The sequence below is a fragment of the Ptiloglossa arizonensis genome, chromosome 7, assembly GCF_051014685.1.
Source record: "Ptiloglossa arizonensis isolate GNS036 chromosome 7, iyPtiAriz1_principal, whole genome shotgun sequence".
In the NCBI taxonomy this organism is placed as follows: domain Eukaryota; kingdom Metazoa; phylum Arthropoda; class Insecta; order Hymenoptera; family Colletidae; genus Ptiloglossa; species Ptiloglossa arizonensis.
In genome coordinates, this window is record NC_135054.1 from 4,522,077 (window position 1) to 4,543,592 (window position 21,516).

Below are 21,516 nucleotides of genomic sequence, written 5' to 3' on the forward strand. Positions count from 1 at the left end.
TTTTGGCAGTAAATCTTTAAATGCTTATATCTTTTTAATAAAGAATTTTCGGGCATAAGTTTATAGGATCTTTTTTCATTTACCTGGCCTCAGAAACACATAGTGTAAGTTTGATCCTGATCTTTTTGAGCACTCTGTATATTTGAGCTCAAATTTTGGTGTATTTTTTTTCTTTGTAAACAATATCAAGGATTATAATTCTCTAGTTTTATTATAATATTATTCAATATTTGTTATTTATTGCATTCAACAAATTTTTGATGATTAAAATTTCAAGCCAAAGATATACGATGCTAAACGTACATTAAACAGAATGTTTTAAAAATGATTACTGATTTTATCAACTAAAATCGAGAATTACTTATTGATTTTTATCAAGCAATTTCCAAATAAATATATTTGTATGATAATTAAACATAACTAATAAAAGTGTAAAAATTAATTCATATGTTTATTGCTAATCTGAAATAATTGTATTGTTGCTGTGAATCTTTTAGAGACTCTGAAGTAGGAATAAATTATACAGGCAGTATTGGTCACAATGCTTATGTATTGTTTACTGTTACTGTATTACTGTTTAATATAGTTGTATATCAAGCAGTGTTATATTTATTGTGGAAAATAATTGAAGGGACAACACGATTGTACACAAAGATACAGACCTTGATTTGTCACAAGTTCTGGTTGTATTGCATTCATCAATAGAATACTGTTGAGTAAAATTTTGTGATTTAAGTTTTAAGTTGCAATACATTCATGTAGTTTCTATTTTAAATTTAAATTTTAACTATAATTAAAACAGCATTTTATTAAGGTTTTTACTTAATATACTCTTAGGACAAACCAAATTTCTCCATAATATAGTAAAACTAACTCTGGTATTTCTAGAACCTAAATAGACAGAAAATTATGCATTTTCTATAAATTCTGAGACAATAAACAATCAATTACATGTTAATGTATTTGGTGTACTAATTTCAAATTAAATAAGAACTTTCAGATCCCAAATGTGTACGTTGTATGTACATGTAGGTCCTGATTAATTTTGTGGCCTCAAACATTTTTAAATTTTCATGATTTTTAATATAACCTGCTGAACTCATTTTACTACTGTAATTTCTACTATAAATCATACTACTTAATTGCAATAAATACTATTAATGGTTATTTTCCTGGCTTTAGGTGTTCATTGACCTTTGCTAAACTCATTTTGTTCATGCGATTTATACTACAAGCGATGCTATTTCAATATAGTAAGTGTTACTTTTGTTTAATTTTGAGGTTTTAGGCGTTTTTGAATTTGTACAACCTTCGTTAAATTTGTCCAAAAATTTGTCCGTACGATTTTTACTATCGTTTTTAAGTCATGTTAATTTTATTTCACTACTGAACTGTTTAGATATCGGACATAGACGGTGCTTTGAAAAGGATACAAGAATGTTGCCCAGGCGTGGTGTACGTGAGTCTGTTGGGTAATCCAGGATGTCCTGATCAATTGACCCATCCATCGTCCACAGACGATGAGGATTACAATCGTTATAGGCTTTACGCAATATACTTATTACCTTCGAGCCTTCGTTTCCTCGATTCGCGTTCAGTCACTCGTCAAGAAAAAATAGATGCTGAAAGTCGGGGAAAATACTCGAGAACTGTGAAACTGGTGCCAGAATTATCACCCAAATTTGTCGCCAGCACAATAGACGAGTTCGACGATATATTCTTCAATATTCGCTATACTCCTTTGCCAACATCGATTCGTGATCCTCTCGATCATAAAGGTACGATTTTTAACGTTATACTATACATTTCATCGTATATTAAAGATTTCCTCTTAATCAGAGGATTAACAGGTTTGGTGACATTTTTAAAGAATTGAAAGGTTGAATAATTGCAACATTTGGAACATGTCAGTTGAATAAATCGGTACTGGTTTAAAACAAATCTGCCAAACATTGCATAAGGACAGAAATCAATATTTTGTTAACAAATTGGTTACCAATTTAACATAACGTGAAAATTAAAAAGAAATCTAGAGAACTAGATTAGATATTAAATTTGTATCGTTATATTTTATAATTATTAATGTTGTGTTTATTCTACAAGTATCTAAATATCGTGAGTCTAATTTGTTCTCGTTGAGATATATCGTTAACCATTAAAGTGTAAGAGCTATGCATTCTTTTATTTGTATTTAATATTAAATGTAAAGACAACATAGTCTCTCGAAAATTGGACATTGTTATTCAACAAATGGCAATTTCAACTATCTCATAGATAGAGTACACTACACTACATTAAAGTACAATATTTTACCGCTTGTTATACGTACGTTCAATAAAAGAGTAAGAGTTTGATTATATTTTTTCAAGAGTTAATAATATATCTAATTTTATAGTTTTTATGTAAATAAATATTTGTAATAAAAATATATAATAGTTACATTCAAAGATGTGACACTTTCTTTTACTAAATGAAATTAGTTTTTCTTATGCTGAACGTATAATTAAATACTATATTAAGAAGTAATGTATATCCCAGGAGATTTATAGATTAAAAAGCAAGTCAGTTGTTAATAATTTCACAAATGATGGGAAGGAGGGAGAAGCGAAGAAAGCGATGTTTTCGTTAAGCTATTATTTTTCGTTTCTTCGGTTTACGTATACACATACATTATTATTTATAAACGAAGTGTAAGAGTTATTCATTATATTCGTTGTATTCACTACAAAAATTATACTCACGGGAGAAATATTTTGAGAGAACAGATTTGCATATACCAAAACTACCATATCGTGTAGCTCTTGAATTATTTTCAATATTAAATAGTAGAAACTAGATTTTCAAATTCTTCAAAGCTTTCGTTAACAATACTTGTGTATATTATTAAATTATGATTATTTAATTTCTCAAAATCGAGATGTGTTTTCTTCGTTATTTCGAATGAAATTTTTTAGATTCATGCAATTATTGGGATATATAATCCAATAAGGTACATTACTACCTATGGTTTATATTTAATTTCTTATCTAATTTTCGATTTCTTATTGGCACTCGTTCGCGTGGAAGTATCGAGGTTCCATTTATCGATGTTTTATTGTAATTGGAAATATTCCTTTGACTGTTTCTCCAAGTTATTTCGTGGTCTTTATAAGATACAGATTTGTTATAATTTTTTATAATAAAAGTTCTAATATTTCTGCCTTATTGAAACGACCAATTTTACTCCTTTCCTTCTCCAATACTTTCATCATTTGTGAAATTAATAATAATTGGCACATTTTATAATCTGTATTTCACCTAAGATATAATTTATCTATAGGATATTTGACGATTTCCAATTTTAATAGGGATGATAATACTCTTAAGAAAAATTAAAATGTACGATGTAGATAATATTTGATTTCTGAACAAACACAGGTTTGTTAAAGAAGTAGTGACGGAGCAAAACAAAGAAGAAGTATTTTTAGTTTATTAAAATTCATTAATATTAGTTTTGTAATTTCTACTGAATATTAATTTTTCAGTACCGGTGAATAGCATTGAAAAAAATATAACATATAAAAGATTGTTGTTCTTGTTGTTAATGTTCTCAATGTTGTTAAATTTAAATCGTCTTCGATATTTCTAACTTCGTTCCTTCGCATAGGTAATTAGAATGAAATGTTGGGTCTGTCATCATTATTCGACTTTAAATTTCACCGAAATTCCTTACTCGTTTATTTTATAGGTATCGCTGTTAGTTCTCTTATCCAGATGTTACCGTGTTCATTATAAGAGAATAAATATTTTTATCGAATTAATTCTATTTGAATATACGAAGGAACTATTTTATTGATATTAATGTAACATTCAAGAATAGTCCCCACGATGCGATTTACCTTTCTGATTTAGGAGCCTTTGGAAAATGTAAATATCGATATTCCGGTAAAAATTCTGAAGGAAATCGGTTTATCTCGAACAATGACTTGTGAATGCAGACCGAGCAAGTGTTTGCTTCTTTGGATAAAAGTTATGGCCATGCTTTTCTAACGAATGATGAAGACAGGAGCCAGGCTCGCAGAGTAAGTACGATTAAAACGATGCACAAAATCATTCCTACGCGTTCGATAGTTTCGCGACATTGAAAATCTCATTTACGTATCCGGTGTCGCGTTCGTTCAAATTGTTGCTATACGATCGCTACTACTTCTACGTTTAATTTCGTATCAAATAAAGCGCAATTCAGCCTGAATAAACGTATAAAACTTTTATTATCATGTACACCGAAGAGTGACATATAAATAGATGTCTGATTCAATTCCGTTCAGATCGATCGAACGTGCAGGTGTCACGCGGTGACTCGGAACGGAAACAGACGCGCGTGTCGTTAAATTTATCACGTTGCTCTTTCCTATTATTGACTTTATCATTAATTTAATTTTATTGGTCCTTAACGTACACAATATAATCACGCGACGATACTTTCAACATGCAACGAATTCGTTTCTCGACAAATCGCATTAAAAACACATGAAACGGAAACCCTCTTGTGTACAACGTTTCGCAACTCCCTAATCGATTCGACACGCACTCCACCATGCTGCTGTGCATCGCTCGAACCTTTTATTGAAAAACTTACGACGAAGGCAGTTTATAATTTCGATCGTTGAACCCTGTATTTAGGAAGAACCTTACGGATAAGTACACGATGCTATTATATTATACGCCTACATGCAATAACCGGAGACTCGACGTTGTATAATTAATTAAGTATGTATACGGTAGATTTTCGATTCACGTCGAACAACAGTATAAGTAGTGCTCGAATACTGGAATTCCAAGAAGGAAGTTTCCCGAGCGTATCAGCGTTCCGTGTTCATGTGCCAAATGCTATTTAGTTGGTCACACGTAACACCGACGCTGCCCTCGTGAATTTCGGCGCTGAACAACAGCTCATCCAAAGCCCCGTGGGCTTACCATATTGTATAATCCTACACGAATTGTATAAATATAACATTTGTATGAATATATTTATATATACTGGAAACCGGTCAATATTTAATTCCTTAAATACACCGTTCCATAGGTCTGGCAAAGCTCAACGCGAGAAATCGTTCAGGGTATCGTACACACTGGAAGCATCTTTCTCTCCAAGAAAGGCAAGTGTCTACAATGTATACCGCGTTCCAAACGTTGCGACTTGTTCTCCTTGGGTTTGTCTGTCTATGTTAATACTAGCTTTATCATCTTCGCTTAAGTTTCATCGATACAATTAATGGAAAGAATTTGTATTTAAACATTGCTTGGCACTTGCGCGATCGACAAGCATTTTTTAAGAAGCATGCGTTTGGAACGGGCTCATAGTACCAAATACCTCTTTAACATCCCTCTTCGTGAATAATACACTTGTCCACGAAGAACGTTCGTGCATCTTAAATCACGCAATAGTCATCCTGCCTCGTAGTTTGGACGGATGCCTATTAAAAATTTCGCGTCACGATAATGTACTATCGTTAAACTTATTCGAGAAGGGCGACGTTCATCGACGTATTGCACAAATTTTGCGCGCCTAATTTCATTAATTGATGTTTCATTGACCGTTCGATTAAGACCTTTTTTCCTTCGTAAGAATAGACACCAGGGAAAGAGAACTAAAATCATAGGCGACAAACAAACTGAATGAAAGAACAACATGAATACAAATATGTATATATATATATGTATAAAGAAAAATCGTGTCAAGGAAAATACGTATCGTGTGACATCTCATATGAACATTCGAAAACGTGATTGCGAGTAGGATACCTACGGAATGACGTACATAGGTTCCGCGAAAAAATAAAAGCTACGATAGAACTATAACGGTTACGATCATGTACAAATTAAACTCGACGTGAAATAAGTATTAATTTAAGAATCAAGTATCCGATTATTTGGACATTCCTCGGTATAGAAATTCCAAAGGGGTTAGGGGCAGTTTGCTGTGCCGCGTTGACAGCAGAGAGTCGTTAAAAATTTAGAGTGTGCCCTGGACAGGATACAATGCACCTACATCGCTCCTAAAGGCACTAATTTCCATTTTGAAAGTCGCGTTTCGATACTATCCATTGTGTGGCGCACTAATACAGCCACGTATGTACACTTAAGCTAAACTAGTTCGAAGCGTTTCGAGCTTCGTTCAGACGGAGACTCTCAAGGTCCACGATGAAACGTATCACTTAAGTACGAAAGAAATCACTGACACGCCGGGACGCTTTTCTGTTTTTCTGTTTTTTTCTGTTTTTTTCTGGTTTTTTTTTTTTCTTTTTTTAAGTACTGCTGTTCTTTCCGTGATTGTGCAAATTTGGCCTCAAAGTCACGGCACCCTCTACCCAGAAATTGGGCCTCTCGAGCATGCTCTGCCAAAGCGAGAGCTCGCGGCCGGTAGCGTCCATCCAGTCCACTGACTTTCCATAGTGTTTTCCTGAAAATTTGAATCAGTTTGCTTGTACGGTATTCGTTCGAGTGTACGTTATCGAAAACCATTGTTTACAAAAAGTGGTACGAGAACTGGAATTTACTAAGATAGATAAGGACTTCAATGTTAACTGCTTCGTATCTGAGTTCATTAATGTATCCGCACGATTACAATACTGATATTTAATTGCACGTCCGGTTTAAGCGTTAAGTTAAACGCGCAATTGTTGTCCAAGCTATTGAAAATACAAAAGTTGTTTTCATATGAAAATATAGTACTGGATTTGAATTTTTGCAAGATTGTTAATTATAGAAATTTGACCTCATTTTTCATTTCTTTTTTGATCATATTTGTGTTGCACTCGGCTTATTGAGAGTTTCAGGACTCATTTAACGAGAAGAATAATGATTTTAAATTTAATCACCGTTTTCAATTTTTCGTATGGAAGCAAATAGGAATTGACTTAAAGGCCTGTAAATTAATATCATAAGAAAGGAAATTGTAAGAGTAAATTTTCAAATGATAATAATCAGAGTATTATGATTGAAAATAAACATAGGAAATTTGGTTTCCGTAGAAATATATGTACCTGTGCCGAGGTTAAATCGTACTCCGCCCAAAAATTCGTTACTGGCAATACGATCGTGGTCCCAGACAGTTAGCTCCAGTCCACGTTCTGCCAGTTCTTGCAAACTCACGTCTTTATAAATGAAAGTGTGGCCCCATATTGGCGAACCACCAGATCTGCGAACCACTCCAGTCTTTTGTTTCCCTGAACGACCCTTGTCGGGTAATAAGTAACTGAAAATGTTAAAAGTTAGGAATTAACCAGAAATATTAAAAAATATTGAACAATTACTAATATTAGAGATTGTTGTAAAACTATGGGAAAAACATTAAGAAACAAGAAGGGAAATAGAACAACGATAAGAATAATAAAGAGGAACAGAAGAAAATGAAAACTGGATAACAAAATTGACATCGTGAAATAAAAGGAATGAAAAAAAGAGACAAAAATTATAGTGTAATGTAAAATGTAAATCACTTAGCAAAAGTCAAAAAAGAAATGAAGTGCATTTATTGCGCAGTACTATAAATAGGCGGTAAAACACACGTCGCAAAGATTAGTAAGGAAAAGATTATTAAAACAAAATTGTCATAATCTTGAGACAATTTTCATATATCTTCTGAGGAGGTTTGCCTAGATTATAATTAACGACCCAAAGTTCATAAAATAATACCTGCGTTGATTTCTTATACTTTGAATTATTATGAATGAAAGAATAAACTTTTATGGAAACAGATAATGCAGCACTCTTTAGAATTTAAAAGTAGAAACTCGCAGTAACAAAAATCGTCTCCTAAAATCATTTTACGGTGTCCTGCTTTTAAGTGCCAATTTTTACACTGAACTCAAGTAACGGGATCATCATCCTCGTCATCTTCCCCCCCCCCCCCCCCCCCCACCCGTCCCTGACAGTCCATGTTTATTCAGTGCGACCAATTGATTCACGTAACTGGCGATCACAGGTTCGAGCTAAAAGTAGGTAAAATTATTTTCTAGATACAAATTTCAGATAAGAAATAAAAAGTAAACAACTTTTTTTACGTTACTCATTGAATAAATATTAAAACTTGAATTATAGCATGAAATTGTATAGGACATTGTTACCTAATACATAGTTTAAATTGTATCTCTTCAATTTTTTTGTTATTATTTAATACAAGTTTTACCTAGTGTGAAAATAACTTAATATGAAAATTGTAATGAAAAGTATAGAGCAAAAAATGGCACATGATATTTTGTTTTATGCACTGTAACGTGAAATACATTAAGAAAAATTAAGCACGATTAATATAAGTTTTGGCCATATTCATGAAACTTGTAGGAGTAGATTTACCATAGAATATTTTTTACGTTTATTTTGTGCACACATCATAATTATTATAAAGATTATAAAAATAAAAGCTTATAATTATAAAATATAGATTGATGTTTTTCTAAAGTTATCTTGATTTCTAAATCATATCACAAATTTTTTAAAGTTAGGTCCTTTAAATTTAGTATTATGGGTTCAATGACATAAATACATTGTTTAGTAATTATTAACGTATGTTTTGTTTTCCTACTTTATATTCATAAAATATATTAATATTAACATAAATAAACGGCATTTAATCATTATTATTATGCGTTAGATATTTTGATTCTGTTTAGTTATTGATAAAATATGTATTCGTAAAATAATATTTCTTGTCAATCGTATCTTCCATTATTTTCTTTCACAAATGTACTGCTTTTAAAAGAGGTATGGTTTTGGAAATTGATATGTACGATTTAGGAAACTGGTTGCTTACATCGTGCCGTTTATACTATATTATATAAAGACTTCTATCTCATTAATTTGTTCTTGCTAAAAGGATTAACATATCATAATAGTTGTTTCAAAGATCAAACTACAATTTTCAATATTAATTTGTGTATAAATTAGAACTAAATAGGAAATGTAAAATAAAATATCTTAAGTGGTTTTAGCATTCTCCTATTATGTTAAACGAAGAAAAATTTATTTATATAATTGTTCAACCGTGTAAATCTCAATATTGTGTTTTTATTCGAATAAAATTTTTGTTTATCTCTTGTTAGAGTCGTTATTGGCCTCAGATTGCGATAAAAATTTTTATTTATCCTGCTGTCAAGTGAAATGCCGGAAAAGCTTAGATGCGTCGATCTTCGACTTTAATTTCGCACTGTTATCTATTTCGTATATCACGCATCGTGCACGCTAGAATATCTTTGGAATAAATTTTATCGTATTAAAAGAGAATACCTTTTGCAAAACGGATCACACGTGCCTGAATTCTTTCCCCTAGTTTGCAAGTTTCTGGCTTCCTTTACGAGCACGTGCAACGCGCCGCGACTCCAATTCTTCTTCGATTTAGAAGCACCACGATCTGATCCTATTTCTCGTTCACGTTCTTGTTGCGTAGGATCTGGTGGTACGAATTTTAAGCCGACGATTACCTCGCCCTTATATGCAACAGGATCGTCGAATGGTTCTGTCTAAAATTTATAATTTTAATGTAACAATTACCCCGCAAATATGAAGATGCTTTACGTCAGACTTACCAGCACGTATACTCAACTTTTTTAATTATTTAAATTATTTGAGACCTTCTATATCTTTCTATAAAGAACAATCGTTTCTATCAAACAACATCCTCAAAGAAATGGAACATTTTTCAGCCTGTCGTTCAACATGTCACAGAAAACAATTTTTTTATAAGTTCATCGGAATAAATAATTTGTGAGGAATATTGTGCAGAGGTAGAAAGTTTTTTTAATCAACTTAATTTATGTAATTCGTTTGAAAAATGTATTACGTAAAATGAGAAGAGAATTGAAAAATAGTGATCTTGATGGAAGATTTTGTTTTTTATTACATAGTAGCCAATATATGTAAATTTTGTAACAGCTATTTAATAAATAATTTATTCAAATATAATATTTTACTTCATAATACATAATATTAGAATTGATAGAAAAAATTGATTTTTCATTAAATAGTAGTCACAGTATAGAATTTATGTCTGCCATTTAACAGATAATTTGTATTACGTAACGTTAATAAATTATAGACAATATAGGAGATCTCGTAAAATAATTTTCATTTTCCTTACACATGCAATTGAATTGCAACACAGTGTAGTTGAAATATTACTTCTTTCTAGGAAAAAAGTACTCTTTTCATATAATTTTCTTCGTTCATGCTATTGCTCGAATTTGAATCTTTCGTGTATACTCAAAAATTGAATGCAAGTAATTGGAGTGAGAGAAACAGATCGTGCAATATCGTTTTCCTACTTCGAAATACATCGATTGGGATTATTAATGTAAATAAAAATAAATAAAGAGGGCTAATTTTCTTCTAAAGAATAATCGAGACCGTATCCAGACTTACTTTCTCCCAAGTCGTTTTCGCGTACTCTTATTTTTCACACGATCTACAATAGGTATCTTTTTCATTTGTTCTTTGCGACCAGTTATATTCAAATCACTGGCAAATGCTCCACGAAAAATAATTGTTTTATCGACATTATTTCATCCATATTACTCTACTATCACCATCTCTGACTGCGCGTTGATTCACTGACATATGCGGTCATCTCCTTTTATAGAACATTCGATCATTTATCCGGCATATGAAGTAAACAAAATGGTGGTTCGAATGTGTAGATTCAGTAAATACGTTATACGTGCAGACATAATCCTTTGAAATATAATTACTAAACTTAAGGGATGCGTACTACTTGTTAAAACGGAGATGAAAGTCTTACCAAATATACATTCAACAATCATTTGCTTTGGACTTAAAAAACATTTTTATCCACACTTGATGAAGCAACTCTTAGATAATATGCGTTCTGACTTTGTCTTTTTTGGGCTAACTTTGTGATTACCGATAAGTTATTCCGTAGACACAAATATTTCACGATCCTGAAATAAATGATTTTTATATCTATTTATTAAGTCTTTTTTGATTGTTTCGATGAACAGTACACGTTTCTGAAATCTCATCCTATCTTTGAACAACGTCTCGTATGCAAGTCAATGAATTTGTTTGTGGTGAACTCGTTTTACTCGATATCGTTGAAACTGTTTCGATGAGAGCATTGCCAGTGATTTCAATGCGACCCGTCTGCAACCACTAGCATTAGTAAACTTACTCTTTCCTGGAGTGGGTACCATTTTGGCGTGGGATCGTCGAAGATTTTATTTTCCAAGGGCATTTGGACCTCACCGAGGAAATCGTTGCGTCCAAACATGTCTGAATGCCAAACCGTCAGCCACAATGTTCTGGTTTCCAGGCCGCTCAGGCTCATATGGAACTGAAATGTCGTCGTGGCGAACCATCGAAACTCTAATTGTCATGCAGGACAACGAGGAACAGGCAGAAAGTTTAAGTAAAAATTATAGTGAGAGTTTACCTTTAACGTTTCGTTAAATTCAGGATTCAACGTGTGTTTCTTCACTTTCGTTTTTCGTTTGCCGCTCTTCGATTTGTCCGGCAATAGGTATACCTTCACGTACCTAGTGGAAGATTTTATGTCAGAACGGATGATTTCTGTACAGGACAGTTTCAATAATAGCAACACGTACGTATTTTACTTGGATATTATTTATGTATGAATTATAGTAGAATCTCGATAAATACAATCTCGATGGTTTCATCGGAAAACCTTGTCAGTTCTATTGATAAGTGTAAACGATGTTCGTTTAGTAGTAAGCGAAGCTTAAGGTGGAAGGAATAAACTAAATAGTAACAACCACTGGTGATGAAAATATACCGTTTCTTCTTCGAGTTATCACAAGTTAGAAACCGAGTTGAAACAATTCGGAAGTAGATGAAATCTAATCGCTGCTATCTCCAGGGCTCATTTGACTCTGTATCCACTAGTGTTGAGGTGAGAAACAGTGAAAGCGAGTGAAAAACCATGAGAGCGACACTTACTGGGTACGAGCAGTTCGACGAAATGGAGGGGGTAACGTTGTGACAACTCAAAGAGAAAACTATACTCGGGACTCCCTCTTACCGAATTGTTTACCTTGATCATTCTATAAATTTTTATCCCCGTTTTCCTGCAATTATCGAGATTCTACTGTATATTTTTTTTGTCATATTTTTAATATGTTTGCAAATTTGAGACAACATTAATACAAGCCGAGGTTACGGTAGTCGGGTCGCAAATTTCAATCGCCACATTTTTGACGGACTCAGCCGGAAACAAAGAATCAAGAATGAGTATTTATGCTGTTACGGTATCGACAAATTTAACTTTAAAAAACTGGAAAACTCATTTTGATTATTTTGTGTAGGTATCAAGGAAATTGATAGTTAATGAGTTTGAGTCTCTGAATCAATGTGTCTTTTGTAATATTGTTTTTTTTTTCTTCATTAGTGCAGTATTTGGTTTTAAATTATCTTAATGAGTACTTACTATTTAAAATATTAAAAATTGACGTACGATACGTAAGGTACAGCGAAAGATTACTTTATATTGTCATAAATTAAACTAACAATAAATAGAATTACCATTTCTAAGAATTTAGTATCAATAAGAATCCCTTTTTCGCAACAATGGAAAATAGTAATTAACTGTTAAAACAATGCTTTTCAAATTAAAGAAAATTATAATAAAAAGATGTAAACTATTGCTGTACCTGCTCATTTATTCAAATGGTCATTTATACTACTGTTTAATCAAATAATCGAGATGTATTTCTTCTGTTAACTAAATTTTTATTCTATATTTATTAATAAAAGATTGATTGAAATTAACGGTCTCACTGCTGTAATCTCTTTTCGTAAGTTCTGTGAATCTTAATTAAGGTAGTTGTAAATCCCTAATCGTTTATTATTCTATCGTGAAGGCCGATAAATAAGAACAGATATTTCTCGGATGCGATTGACACCATTGGAAAGTCCTAATGATATTAAATGCTAATTACAATTCTTGTCAAGTTGTACCAGAGAGTTAACGGAATTTTTATTTATGCCACAATTTAATAGCCAAAATTTTAATTCGTTACGAATTTCATCAAAGAAAATAGTTTATCGATAGTGAACTAAAGTGTGAATGGTTAAAGAGTGTTTTGATAAAAATAAAAAGAGACTGTTTAATATGTATGTTTAAGAAAGAGGTGTACTAACGTGTAGATTGGTCCTACAAACGGGCAATAACTATTAGTGAAGTAATACAACGATTAGTCATTTTAAAGATACATGCGATCGGTAATATTAGTCCGGTAAATTGTTTCTTATTAATTATTCATTACTTACGGATCGGAACGTTTGCGTTTAACGTCAACCGGTGCAAGATTCTTGCATTTTGTTACGTGCACCTCGAATGTTAGATGCTTGTAATCGTATTGTAAGGCGAATTCGACTTCCCCTGTAACGACAACCGAGCGACAGCACCGTCCCTCTCCAGCACCGCTATAAACCGACGCCATTGAATCTGAACGTGCCTAAAAAATTGGCAGTAAATACATGCATACATAAGTACATTATATATATTATTTTATCAGTAGCTATTTGTTGTGGTTTTCAGTGTGTTACTTTAGCTTTTTAATTCTTGAGCTAGAGTATACACGTACCTCAACAACATTATTCTACATGCTCAAGTTAAAGAACATGTAGAATTTTTATTTCATTTTCTTATATATTTATAAGTATCATTATTACTAAATAAATTGTAAATTTAACTTTCCTATTATAGATTAATTCGATAGCGAAAATGTTAATTGGGAATGTAACACTGTTAATTAGGGCCTCTGTTAAATATGTTCAGATTATTTACAAAAGCGGTGTTTAGATCGATTAGTTGAATATTAAAATTTTGTTCTTAATATTGAAATTCTTTATTTCGTCTTTTTTCAAAGCTCAAAATGATTAAGAACTTTTCACGTTTAAGCGTAACAAAATTCCAGCGTAAACAAATTTTAAAGTGCAAGAATTCTAGCGTATACAAATTCTAGCTTAAGAAAGAAACAGACCTTCTTCGTCAAATCCTGAGGGAAAATTGATGACTGCTGCATGTTACAAGAAAATTTAACAGATATATCTATACTTTATATATAGAAATAAGACTTTTGTGGAAAGACAAGCTCGAAGGGTGAAAATTATGACTTAATACGATTGAATTCTGTTATTATATAAACTGACATTCATTTAAAATGCAAATAATTTCAGAGATATTTGGAAATACGTATGATGCTATGGGATATACGGATTGGTTAAGTTTAAAAAGTTTTTATTTAAAAAGGATGGTGGTCCTTGCATTTAGTTCATTGAAATTTGTTGGGTTTGATTAGAACATAACGAATGTCCTCATTAATGTGATTTACTCATTAATGTCTAAATTTCTATTGATTTAATCCCGATTCAAATTTTCGTAGTTTATTTTTCTTTGTTTTTATGCGTTCTACGTTATGTATAGACTGTTTCAGATTGTAAGCGAGAATGACAAGGTAGGCACATCAAATTAAATTTTATTCATTACTAAAAACTAAAATTCTTATAATTTTCATTTCATTTTATCTTTGTCGAAGTATTACCAATCGACTGATAAGACCTTTTTAAAGGAAATGAGTGCAAATACGATTTCGTTACGGTATATTTATTTATAAATCTTTAGCGCACAAATAATCGCGACACCGTCACTCGAAGCTAGACCACAGCGTAAATTAGACCGAATGAAGTTGTGTTTGGACTCATTTTCAATGAAAAAATCCCACCACCCCATTGATAATACTTTCAAAAAGGTATCATGAAAAATATAAAATTTTAATTTTTACCAGTTAATGGGTAACTCACTCTGGCTGATAAATCAAGGGTCACGCGTTCTATAAGTCTTAGAGTAAGATAAAATCGTTTCCTGGAACAGAATCGTTTTTCCGCCTTTGTTTAGTTAAGTGGGGGATACTAGATTCTGACAGTTAGATAGAACGAAACCCAATGATAATAATACACTATATTCGAGTTGTCTGGGGATAATAAGAGTAATGCAAAGTGTGGTAGCTGTCGTCTGTCAACCAAATCGATTTTTCCTCCAATCGCATTGACATTTGTTTTTCTGTTGTTATTACGATATATTGTGTCCGTTGAAAATGTGCTAATACATACTCCAAGACTGGATAAAGATGCTCGTGTTGCAAGATGTCCAGAGTGTAATCCAGGCTCCATGTCATCAACGTCGATTACCGTGTGACTTGAGCCTGTTCTTGATCCTGCGCCAATGATCGGAGTGCTACACGCTTCTGACAAACTACTTCCGTCATCTGGAATGTTAACATCGAGAAAATCAAATAAGATAATCTGACATATTATTCGTTGGAGATTTTCTTAAAATAAGGTCTCGAATTTCGTGTTGTGTTTATGAAACGATCCACGTGCCTACAAATTCTATCTTTGCATTGTTGGAGCACAAAATTATACATTTGTCTTACTTAATCATGGATCTAAGACTGGGAATTAAAAATATAAGTTATCTCGACGGTATACTGTATACAATGAAAGTGAAAAATGGTACAGTGTTTTGTGCCTTCGTGAAAAAAGAAACGAAATTGGAAAAATTGGAAAAAGATACTAGTGACAATTTAATCTACCTACTTCATTGGTTCAGATGTAAAGTATACACAATTTTATTTTCTAGCGAAGAAAATTGTTAGAATATTGTTGAAGCTCTATTTATCTATCACGTATTAACGTCTTTCTAACCCATAAACTTAATATATAATACTATTAATCTATTAATGAAATTATTGTATATTACTCCCTAGGGATAAAGCGTTAGTCGACTGACTTGTTCCATTCTGGGCACCGTTTCTTGAATTTGCTTTTATTTGTTTTATTCCACGTTTGGGGAATACAACATTCCGCACCTCCGAAGCGGAGGATGACCACGTCCGTTGTGATTTATTTTTAATCCGACATTTGAGAAACGCCTCGGAGAGGGAGGACGATTCCCAGTCTCTTTCAGGTTGCTCTTTCGCATTATTTTTATTTCCTTTGTCCACCTTGGAAACCACCGGGAAGCTGGCGTCCGTAGATTTGATGTCGCTAATAGCGATACTCGACAAAGAGCTATCGCTACTCATCGACAGTATACTTCTCTCCAATTCGTTTGGATCTTTGTATTTCTTCCAGTCGTCTATTCTTACGTTACTGTCAACCTTTTCATTTTTGATTAGCGAGTCGTTGGATCTTGTACGCTTCAGTTCTATGTACTCTTTAATTTTCGGCTCGTCGAACGTTTCGTTTGGTGATTCGTCGTTTCGCAATACTTTTGCGCCGGATAAGTCGTCTTGAGTTTGCGTTTTAAAGCAGCAGGAACTGCAACGATAACCTGGCAACCAGGGAAAAGTCAAGTGTCGCGCCATTTTTCCTGTTTGGTCTAGGAACGATTGCACACGTCGAAAGTCGTGTACAGTTTGTTGTTGAAAATTTGCTACAGTTCTTCGTGAAATCAAAAATCGTTGCACGGGTTTACTTTAGTTTGTTTACAAAAAGAATCGAAACCACGCGTAAACAGAACGCATTCTCTGCGAGAAGTTTATCAAACACTCTCTTTAAGTTTTTCACCGGCGATTAACCCTTCATCGAGACGCGAGCATGGGCACTGCTGAGAGGATGCAAATCGAGGCGAAACGTTCGTAATACTGACAAGTTCGTTTGCTCCATGGTCGTTTCTGATAATCGACCGGGGGGAACGAGAACAACGATAAAGTTGTTTTTTGCTTTCTATCTTCCGGCACGAGTAATGCGTGGACTTTCACGTTCAAGGTTCCGTCGCCACGAAACTATGATAAGGGATGATATTGCAGCTACGCTTAAGTATTCTGTGTTAAAAATACATCGAGTTTATCGATTGTTTAATTTCGCATTATAACTGCGCCAAAAATAAGGTTTATCGACGAAAAAATTACGTTACAGAAAAAACGTTAATTCGATTGACTATCGAAAATATAATCTTTAGTACAAATATTTAATAAAGCATGATTTTATAAAGCATGATTTTATAGTTGTAAATCACAGTTTGGTAGAATTGAACGTAACTTTTAGTGAAAATGTTTCTTTAAGCGATTAATAGTAAGAGTAAACATTTATTGTTCATAGTATATCTCGAATGAAATTTTTAGGAAGAACTCTGGTATCTTTAACTTCGTCATTCTATAACTTCGAAACAATGAAATACCTGAAATGCAAGAAGCCCGAAGATTCTTCGAAAAATTTGTGCGAAGCATCGTTGCAATTAAAGAATGTGCACTGTGCGTTCATTTTATAAGCTTCACCTACTAATAACTCTTTATTAACAGATTTTAACATTTCCGTGACTCTAATTTGATATATTTACTTCATCGTTTCAGTAACTGTAGTAATACTTAGTAGGTTGTCCACTTTTTTCTTAGATAAAATATAAAAAATACATACAGGAAGATTTTAGACATTTTAAGTAATTTTTAAAGAAATTTTCGATTTTAAACGTAAAACACGAAGAATATTCGTATTTTAAATAGTTTTGTTTGCATCTTTACCACAATGAAAGTTAAATACAATGGGAGGCGACAGTGTTAAAAGATGACAATTCGTACGTTAATACTTATTTTATCATTCGTAATTCTAGAATGATGTAACATTTTCGGACAAATCTAAATTTAGTATTTTTCGCTAAAATGTAAGAATTAGCAGTAATTGTTAGAAAAAGAAAGGTAACAATTCACAATAGGTGAAGAACATTTTTCTTTTCTGTATTTTTCAAGAATATATCACATACTCGACATTGATTTGTTTTCATTTCGAGATAATATAATATTATCTCTTTGTAGGTGCAATAATAATTTAACTAATTTATATTTTTAATTCGATTAACTACATCATAATACTATTGAAGAGTTTCTGTCTATTGTATAATATCTTTTGGTTTTCCTTAGTTTATATATATTATATTATTATTTTATCGTTATATGCCTAAGGAGGATAATTCATATTGCCTGAAACGATGAAATATGATCGTTTTCAGCACTGGTGCTCATTGTACCAAAAAATCAAAATCATTTTACTTTTAAGAAACATCGAGAAGCATTATACGTAATGTGTTTTCTACGAATGCTTTTTAATTCGATTATTATTACTGACAATTGTATTTGCTATTCTATCATTTACTTATACAGCAGATATTTTACGTAATATATTGTACTATATTAATTACTTTCTTATTATTAACAATTTTCAAAGATTTGTCTTATTCAGATTCGGAGGATGTTATCATTAAAATATAATTATTATAAAATACGATACAATCTGTCAGTAAAATAATATTACTACTTTTATTACACGAATTATATCAGGCATAATGTATCGTAAATCTCACTATTATATAATAACGTTGAACGCCTTCGTTACGTATTCCATCAAATGTTTATACATTATTTCACTTCGATAATATTAGAATAAGAGTAATCCCGACGAAATACAAGAATGTGTAACCATTCAAAGAATTACAGAGATTTTTAGTATCGTATTTATATTTCAGATGCAATTTCTATGAGCAAGTGCGAGAAATGTGTGCCAAGGTGAATGGTTGTAGGAACTTCACGCGAGAAAGATGCCTTTCGTAACTCGTATGTTTTATGCTTCACATTTGCCACTTATTTAGGTATATTAGAAATCATTCTGCCATTATTAAAGAACTACGAGTTCGAGAAAACTCTTCTTTCTTCATTGAAACTGAGATAAAGTCGAAGAAAAAGCGATGTGAAAATTAATTTGACTCGATCCACTTGTACTTTAAAAGACCGCATTGCAGATCACACGATTTAGAAGCCTAAGTTAGAAATCGCGCGGAGCAAACGAAGTGAATACAGAAACTGACAGTAATTAACACGGATGACATTTAATCCGCAACTGATATTAATATTTATCAGTTTTCTACTGATTCTTAGGCTAATTCTACAGCATACAATGCAGAAGAAATTATGATCTGAGAACCAACTCTCTTCTATTCGTAGTAACGTAATTACTTCTTTCTGGTAGGCTGTGTTTACACGCTTTAAATGACACAAACATTTCAGCCGCATTATCAAGCAAGTACCGTACGGACTAATTAAGTTATTAAAGCTGTGGATTGAAGCGTATTCGTCGCGAATTAATGCGTGCACTGCAATGAAAACCACGTACTATTCAGTTTTCCAATTCTGTAATTCCCCGTAGAGCGAAGTGGCTGGAAAAGGTAACTCGTGCTATTCAAGCGAATCCACGGTACATGCATACATCGGTGAGTGGTACCACGTGTACACGAACAAAGACCCACATGGTTGGATAAATACCGTACTTGGAACGTGGCATACACGAGCCACATACGTGGGCGAAAGTTTTACAGAGTTCTGCTTAATTGACATTGGAACGTCATTTTCAACTAGGCATCGATATAAGACGATGAGTTTCCAAGAGAAATTTTATCATGAACTCCTTTAGGAAACTTGACGGTTGTTTCACGCTTTTACGTACAACCCTGAATCATATAACAGATCGTTCGATCATTCTGCGTTGTAACGAGGACTAAATAGTTCTGTTAAGAATGATCGACATCTGAACTTTCCAAATTGAAATGTTCCAGGATCGTGGATTTTTGATATATCGAAAGGAAATTTAGTCGAAATATTTTTTAATAAATAATTTGTTCATTAGATTTTTTACACGATTTGTAATTGTTAGTTTTAGAATCGTGGATTTGTTATTTCGAAATGACATTTACTCAGACATTTTTGTAAATAATTAATTTTTTTCATTTTTTAAATTATTTTTAATTGTTACTCTTCTATAATTTGATTTACTTTTCTCAATGTGTGAATACAAGAGACAAACACAGAATTTTTATTGATTCACTACGTAAAATGTAATTAATTATAATTAAATTATAATAGGTCGTAATTGTAACTAGATGTTATTAAACTTTCTTTTTAACATTTTAATAGCAGATATTTTTCATCGGTTAAACAGTAATTACTTCAAATTACGAAAAGAAATTGGTAGACTAGATTGAAACGATTGTGGAGTGTTTATTATTATTTGTTTCTTTTTTAGATATTCTATATATTAAGAAATCATTTCAATTTTAACGGAAAGTTCGTCGACTTACAGGAGAAAGATTCCAAGTATGAATGGAGCGATCGTTCATCTACAGTGCGGAACCAAATGATAGTACATATAACACAAATATGTATCTTTTATTCCACAATTGTTAACCTAAATATGTAACAACGTGAAAAGATATCCCAGTATACAAAATGATAACAAGTAATCGTACATAACGTAGATATACAGTAATAAAAGAAATCATTATATTAACATTATATTAGGCCCCGTTTACGATACAGGATATCAACTAAACGTTTACTTAACGATTTATATTTATTTGTTACCTTTCTTGCTGCTCTATTCTTAAAGGATGTGATATTCTAGCCATGTTATACTCTTGGACTGACTTCAACCTGAATCACTTATTAATTACAAAATTTTCATTATAGTTCCTTAACGAGGACCAAAAAATAAGGTAAAAATATAGATGTACGAATTGTAATTAATGTTCTAGAGAGTTTAATAAAAATTATTGTTTTCACTTTACCTATGATACATTCCGAACAATTAACGTTAGATCTATTTTATTGTTTTTAACCTAATCTAGGTTTCTTATTAAGTCGGCACAAGATTTCGACTATATTTATATATTCTAGCGAACAAGTAAGCTATTGCTAAGATAATATATATATTTTTTGATAAACAAGTATTATCCTGTTACCTTTAATATTTGCTATTTGCAATACAGAGTGCTTTTCTACTTATGCATCCTTTTTACTGTTTTTACTGATAGAAAGGTATAAAAACTTTATACCTGTTCTGTCATGGTAGTAAGCTCGTAAATGTATCATTATACAATCACTTCCTATTTAACGACTACTTGAGAGTAGTATTTTTAGTCTCAAATCATGAAAAAAGGAATTCGAAACGTCAGATACATTCGATTTGAACTTGCTTTTATCGACAAATATTATATTTCTCTCTTGTTGCAGAGCAACAAGTAGGAGGGCTGTTAAGCCAATTTTTTTCGCTGACTTTATCTTATTAGCAGATTTTTTGGTTTGCAAACGGTTAACGACCCCGAGATAAAATTTTTTACAATTTTAACTGTCGAAATATTTTTATTTTATAAGAAAACTATTTTTGAAAGTCTTTCTCGATTTTCTTTCTTTTCTCTTTTCTTTTCTTTTGTTTCCTTATACACTTTTTGAACGACTCTTGTTTAACTTTTCAAGGCCGAAATAATTTTCAATAGCATTTTTAAATTATCTTTTAATCCTTATGATATAATCTTTCGAGCCTTGCATAAATATAGGGTTTTCCAATAAGAGCGATAGAATTTGGAATTGTCACAGCCGCCATGTTTGTTATTGAATTATCAGAGTCATGCGATATTTGTACTCGATAATGTTTTACAGATCACCGAAGATTGATTACAAT

General features: G+C 32.2%; 2 protein-coding genes and 1 long non-coding RNA gene across 13 annotated transcripts in view; 2 read left to right on the top strand and 1 right to left on the bottom strand.

Moving 5' to 3' along the window:
• LOC143149429 (leucine-rich melanocyte differentiation-associated protein) overlaps positions 1-21,516 on the top strand; it is a 53,457-nt gene that overhangs the window by 1,593 nt on the left and 30,348 nt on the right. For 5 of the 6 annotated variants that reach the window (XR_012992777.1, XR_012992776.1, XR_012992774.1 and 2 more), the window contains exons 3-4: positions 1,400-1,778; positions 3,892-4,061. Coding sequence is in view for 1 of the 6 variants with exons in the window: in XM_076316768.1 (XP_076172883.1) it covers positions 1,400-1,778; positions 3,892-3,971 (459 nt within the window). In the remaining 5 variants the exon portion in view is untranslated. Of the gene's footprint in view, positions 1-1,399; positions 1,779-3,891; positions 5,027-21,516 lie in introns of those variants that run through there. The other variant, XM_076316768.1, reaches the window with a different exon arrangement.
• Positions 4,221-21,516, bottom strand: part of LOC143149426 (uncharacterized) — an 87,007-nt gene continuing 69,711 nt past the window's right edge. For all 3 annotated transcript variants that reach the window (XM_076316762.1, XM_076316761.1, XM_076316763.1), the window contains exons 12-18: positions 15,124-15,278; positions 13,279-13,466; positions 11,426-11,528; positions 11,165-11,326; positions 9,268-9,500; positions 7,026-7,237; positions 4,221-6,442 (exon numbers count right to left, since the gene is read on the bottom strand). In XM_076316762.1, coding sequence (XP_076172877.1) covers positions 6,288-6,442; positions 7,026-7,237; positions 9,268-9,500; positions 11,165-11,326; positions 11,426-11,528; positions 13,279-13,466; positions 15,124-15,278 — 1,208 coding nt within the window. In that variant the 3' untranslated portion in view covers positions 4,221-6,287. The remainder of the gene's footprint in view (positions 6,443-7,025; positions 7,238-9,267; positions 9,501-11,164; positions 11,327-11,425; positions 11,529-13,278; positions 13,467-15,123; positions 15,279-21,516) is intronic.
• Positions 15,002-19,637, top strand: LOC143149430 (uncharacterized). 4 transcript variants are annotated; one of them, XR_012992780.1, is made up of 3 exons: positions 15,002-15,624; positions 18,533-19,011; positions 19,210-19,637. It is a non-coding gene; the product is annotated as an uncharacterized LOC143149430 (long non-coding RNA). The 4 variants fall into 4 exon arrangements; XR_012992779.1 differs by having other exon boundaries at positions 18,533-19,637; XR_012992782.1 differs by lacking the exons at positions 18,533-19,011; positions 19,210-19,637 and adding an exon at positions 17,139-17,323.